The sequence below is a fragment of the Limulus polyphemus genome, unplaced genomic scaffold (genome assembly GCF_000517525.1).
Source record: "Limulus polyphemus unplaced genomic scaffold, Limulus_polyphemus-2.1.2 Scaffold2418, whole genome shotgun sequence".
Lineage (NCBI taxonomy): Eukaryota > Metazoa > Arthropoda > Merostomata > Xiphosura > Limulidae > Limulus > Limulus polyphemus.
Window position 1 is genome coordinate 159,247 of NW_013668028.1, and position 6,453 is coordinate 165,699.

The following is a 6,453-nucleotide window of genomic DNA, read 5'->3' on the forward strand; positions in this document are numbered from 1 at the left end:
ACATTATACACCTTCTATCTCTACTATTACTGCTGGCTTAACTTCATTAACACCAGTAATGCACAACCTCTTATTCCACACTGCCAGAACTACTTCTAATTTCATTCCATAATTATGGCTGGAATTGTGTTTTTTTATTCCTTAGCAAATGCTATTTTTCTCTTGTCCTTTGTGAATTTTCCTCTGAAAGATCCAACCTTTTAGACTTTTCTATTTTCTGCTTTTGGTGGGTGTCTGCAATTTCATTCCACAATTAAAACATGCTATCTGCTCATTCTTTTCCTGAATGTAGTTTTTACCACATGCCTTATCTTACCACAGTTAAAACACTTTAAACAATTAGGCTTACTCTGTATATTTGTCAACTTGTTTTATAATTCTTGCTACCACTACTTACTGTATTTATAGCTCAATGTGAATCTGTTTCTCATGTAGCTTTTCGCTAATAACTACTTCAATTAAATTCACCAAAGTTGCTTTGGGTGTTTTTGCTTCATTTACATTTGTCCTACTTATACTGCTAATCAGACTTTGCTTGTAGTCTGACTTTAACATATCCTGTATCATGAATTTGTTTGGATATATATATGCTCTGCAAAGTCTGTTACCTAACTCCTGTAACTTATGTCCAAATATCTAACCAATTCTCCTTTATGCTGTGATAAATTGTGAATCTACATTAGTATTGTATTTGGCATTTCTTGCTTCTTGTATTCCTGTACTAGTCTACGAGATAAGTACTGAAAATCAGCAGTTTCTCTGAGTTCATTATTAGTTCTGATGATGTGTTTTGCTTTTCCCGCCATTCTTAATCTGACTATATCAGTTTTTTGGGCATCAATCCACCCCAAGATTTTAGCAGCTTCGTTTATTGCATCTATAAAGTTCTCTACCCTAAAAAAGCAGTATAGTGCTTGCTAATAAATATCCATAAGTCCTGGATCACTGTGCTAGTTTGTAACAGATGGCCCATAGGCATAGTCTTTGGGTTCGAATTCACACAAGTTATTTTAAACCCAGGTTATGCACACGTGGGTCAAGCACACAAGCTACCAACTCAGTGAATCTACATGTGGAATAAAGAACGTACTGTTGCGTCAGCGAGGTCACGTGACTAGTGTCACGCCATGTTTTCTAGAAATATCCTGTTCCTTCGTGAGTGCCCTAGCATTTACTAGATATGTGTTAGTCTTTTATATATATAAGACGGTCTCAACGTGACGGGGGGGGGGGGCAGTGTAATGAGTAATTGAATGTATGCCGACAAAATATTGTTGGCCACGTGAGATATAGCGTTTGTTATAGCGCGACTGTTGAAATTAAGTGTATCGTAAAGTTGTATTCAGAAATAATAAACCAGTTTTATTTAAGAAAGAACTTGTGTCGCTAAAGTTTCGTCAGAACGAAGTTACGGAAAATTAACTAACGAACGGAGACGTAACAGTACTCAAGGCAGTTATAATATAACTACAAAATACTTTTTATTACTATTGATCAATTCTACTACATTAAACTTCCAAAGCTATCTTGAAATAACCCAAGATCAAGACTATCAAACTCTTCGTTTTGAATACTCAAATGTTTGTTAATCAAACCTTCTACTACTTCCATTTTATGGATACGACATTGAATAGGTTATCTGTTAAAATAATATGATAAACTCCTTCATTCATATTCTTAACTGTTAAAAATCTTCCAATATACGTATTAGAAATTCAAGGATATCTTTCACTAGTCTTACTAAATTTTCATTAGAATTAATATTTTTCTTTTTTTCTGTCTTCAGACATTATATATGACTTACATTACTAAAGTGAAACACTGTTAGACTAGATCAGATATAGCATTACTTAGAAAGAGTTTGTGCGACAAATGTCCTCTAAGATTTGAAGTGCAGCCATGATGATTGGTTCAGTGGTCGGTCTATCAGCTGGAGCAAGAGACTCCAAGGTTGGAAACACCATGTTTTATACACAGGTTTCCGTGTGTTTTTGACTTCTCAAGAATTCCAGTAGATCTACTTTTGCAATTAGTACTTTCAACTTAACCCGGCTATATGGTAAGAACTCTGCAGAGGATACAACCCGGCACTCATTATATTTTTGATCAATCTTCATGGAAATGTGTTGGGAGTTCAGCATAATTTGAATGCATATTGGAATACAGTAGGAGCAGCACGAATTTTAATCTTGGTATATAGACTTTTATCTCAAACGTCTTAATTTGTCTGAAATTTACTACTAAAGTACTAGAGTTCTTCGCAACATGTAATGATGGAATGTGTTGAAAAGATTACAAGAAGTCAAGAAACCAAACACAAAATAATTGTAATAAATAATAAGAAAACAACAAGAAAAAACAATGAGATCATGGAGATAAAGGATTTGATCTGAACATCAAGAATTGGTGAATGTGACGTTAACTATGATGAATAACCTGAAAATCATTACTCGAAAATACAGTGCACCTGTGATTTTCACTGAACTTGAAAGAATGTTTCAATTTTAACCATGTCATGAGAGCAATGGTTGTTGATTTTAAAGTTAAATTTTAATTGCCAGCTTGAAGAGAAGCCTGAAACAGAAGCATAAGGAAAAGTGATATAGAAGCATATCACATGCTTTATACCTGCTTTAGTGATATAGGGTTTTATTTTAATTGTTCAATTATTTAATTTCCATGCTGTAATAGCGGCCAAGAGGGCCATTAGAATTTTGTTCTAGTTGCTTTATTCCATAGTTCTATATAGTAGATAATGTTTATTTTGCTCAAGACAAAATAACAGTAACATCTGGGTTGAAAGAATTTGCATTGTAACATCTTTTGCTGGCCGAATTGACATTGTCTAAAAGATACAGCCCTCTAATGCTATGAGAGAATAAAGGTCACGAGGAGATGCTATTAACTGGATAAAGTTTACCTGTTCAATTCAAATTCATTTTTTGGGTCACTTCTACTAGGAGATCTTAGAATATAGACTTACACCAAGAGCATCGTGTTGAGTTCTAAAGAAATCGATCCCAAGAGAAAGAAGGCTATGGAACTAAGCACGACCTAATAGAAGTGACTGTCTTTTTGTGTACCATTTTGCACATTATTTTTGTTTCTTGAATAATAAATATTGTTTTCCTTTTTATCAACTTTTTCCAGACTCATTATTTCACACACACACACACACTGGGAAGGATCATTTAAGTTATTTGATTCATACTCAGTCTCCTTATTTCCAGAACGAATCTGTAGATATTAGCGGATCCGTTTATCTGTTACTTGTGGAGATAACTTAAGAGAAGTTCCTGTTATTTATCGGACATATGTTGACTTTTTTTTAGTTTCTCTTTCTTTTTGTCCCTCTTCAGAAGTCATAACGTGAGCTAAGATGGAATATACAACATTGAAGATATACATAACTATTTGATGATAATTTATGCAAAATGATTCGTTATTATGCTAAAAATCCTGAAGAATAGTCAATACTGAAAAAGTTCACAACCAAATGTATTTTTGCACTTCTGTAATGTTAATATTATCGGATTTATTACCTCTATCTCTTAATACAAAAATCAAACAAACTAATGTTATCAAAGATAATGACATTAAACATTATGTTATACACAAATTTAGCATTCTATATTGAATTTATCTAAAGTAATTAGAGTTTCTGATACTTTATGAAGTTAATATGGTAACATTCTGCTGCAAATTATTATTTGGTTGAATTATTACATAGTGGAATTAGTTTAATGAATCTATGAAATCCATTCCGGTTCGTATATGGTTTTTGTACAGTAATCACAAAAGTTTATAGAGGGCGCCATTGTTACACCATCTTGGGCATTTTAGTTATCACGTGTTAAATTGAAGTGTTTAAACTTTAAGTGGAATTCGTATTCAGTTGAGTGTAAAATGTCTATTTTTACTTGCATAACATGCCAAGCAGTTTTTGAAAACTTAGATATTCAACGCCATCATTATAAATCCGATTGGCATAGATATAATTTAAAACGAAAGGTTGCAGAACTTCCTCCTGTAACTCCAGATTTTTTTAATCAACGTGTCCTAGCTCAAAGAGAACGACGTAATGAAGAATCCGACGAAGAGACTTTCCACTGTGGAACATGTCAGAAGTACTTTGGAACAAAGAATGCATACAATAACCACGTAAAATCCAAAAAGCATCAAGTAATTGTAAGAAGAGAGAAAAAGAAAAGTGTTTTAGCAGATATAGGGAAACAAAAAGTAAAAAATATGAAGAACTTCACGAAGGTATTAGATGAAGTCGAAGTATGTGAAAGGGATATGGAAAACCAGGTAAAAAAAAGTCAGCATCAAAAGTCGTCTCATCAACAAGTAGATAAAAGTCAAATCAGTTCGTTCAGTGATAATGTTTCACAGCCCTTGATGCATAATGAGCCTTTAACCAAACAGCTTATAACCATTACTAAAAATATGTTATATAGAAAGTCTGTATCAGAATCACAGTCAGTCAACTCTGATAGTGATTGGGAAAGTTGTGATGATGAGGAAGAGACAAGGGTAACATTACAGCCTAATGAATGTCTCTTCTGCTCTTATTCAAGTGGAAACTTGGAAGCTAATGTTCTTCATATGAGTCAAGAACATTCCTTTTTCATTCCAGATATTGATTACCTTATTGATCTTAATGGTTTGATAACATACTTGGGTGAAAAGATTGGTGTTGGATTTAGATGCCTATGGTGCTGTGATAAAGGGAAAACTTTTAACTCAGCCAGAGCAACACAGCAGCACATGCTTGATAAGGGACACTGCAAGATGCTTCATGAAGGAATAACCTTAATGGAATATTCAGATTTCTATGACTACAGTTCCAGTTATCCTGATAAAGAGTGTGATTCTGATAAAGAGATAAATTTTAAGCATCTTGATGAAGAAAACTGGCAGTTAGTACTGCCATCTGGAGTATCAGTAGGTCATCGCTCCCTTGCTCATTATTACAGACAGAATGTTCCCCTTGACAGGGTACACAGAAATCAGTGCTTAATAAACAGAGTGATGACCCACTATAAAACTTTGGGATGGACGGGAACTATGGGAGAATCAGCAATACAGAAAGCTAGAGATATAAAATTTCTGAAAAAAATCCAAACAAAGCATGCACTGAAACTGGCATTGAAAAATAATAAAACTTTACAGCCTCATTTCAGACACCAAATTGGCTTCTAATGATTTTGTCAGTTGTTTTGACCAGTTTTATTTTGTGTTTGTTCTTACGAACATACAAAATTGTCTCAAACCCCTACTTGTTTATTATTATTTCCTAAACAGTTTTTACAAAGTTTTTCATTTTTAAATATGTATGGCATGTAGTTACAATATCTTTCTTATTACATCCTGTAATAACAGTTTCAAAACATTTGGAGCCCTGATCTTTAATGGGAATTTATATTTTCATAATGCATATTAAGCAATTTCAAAGATTTGAGAGTTTTTATTATCTATTACTTCTTAAAACCTAACCGTGACTATAGCATTGAAATTATTATAAACTGATAGCTGAAATATATATTCTCCTTAGTTAATTTTTTACATGGTTCAAAAATTAAGTTTTTTTTCTTGAAGTCATAATTCTGTAAAGAATTCCAATTATTACATCAAATAAAATATTCTGTTCAAGTGGATCCTTTATTTTGATGTAAGTAAAGTCAACCAAGAGAACAACACTTGATTTGGAACAAAGTCAGAGTTTAAGTGTCTTACATACTGCACAGTTTGAAAAATAAAAGTACTAACTAAAAATACAAATGTATTCTTTGTGAACAAATAAGTTAATGTAGTTGGTGTGTAGTGCTCAGGAAAGTAATACTTTTCTATATTATTTTTAGCATTTTAATGTACATAAATAATTTTTAAATGCTTTTTAGACTAAAGTGAACATTTTGTATTAACATACCTCAATGATATTTTTACATTAGGATGATGATAGTTCTTGAGATATTGCATTGTTCAGTAATACGACTACTTGGTTGTTTTCTAAAATTTTATTATTCATAAATTGTCATAAGCATTAAAAAGTAATTTATCTTAGTTAGATTTTAGGTATTAATTTTATTAAAAATGAAACTTTGCTAAAGTATTACATTGCTCAAAATTTATTTTCAATGCACAGAAAAACTTGGTAAAAGAATGATGACCTCTGTGTTGCAAGATACTGTTATAACAAGTGAACTTTCTTTATGAGTTTTTAAAATTATCTGGTGAAAGTAATTCAATGCCCAGTCCACATAATGATAAAAAATTATTGTATTTCCTCCTTTTAATATTTATACAAGCTTAAACCACGTACACTACTGTACATTGTTATATGCCTACATTAAAAATGATGTTCAAACTTTGCTAATACAAGTAGAATTAACATAAAATCAACTTGTGTAAAGTATCTCAATAACTGCAATGGCTAACACAGGTGTAAAA

The 6,453-nt window shown here is 32.3% G+C and overlaps 1 protein-coding gene across 1 annotated transcript; it reads left to right on the forward strand.

Annotated features, from left to right (window-relative positions):
* Window positions 1–3,825: 3,825 nt before the first annotated feature.
* Window positions 3,826–5,718, forward strand: LOC106466903 (zinc finger protein 622-like). Its single transcript, XM_013927210.2, has one exon. It carries the CDS (start codon window positions 3,907–3,909, stop codon window positions 5,203–5,205), a length of 1,299 nt encoding a protein of 432 aa, XP_013782664.1. The 5' UTR covers window positions 3,826–3,906; the 3' UTR covers window positions 5,206–5,718.
* Window positions 5,719–6,453: the final 735 nt, after the last annotated feature.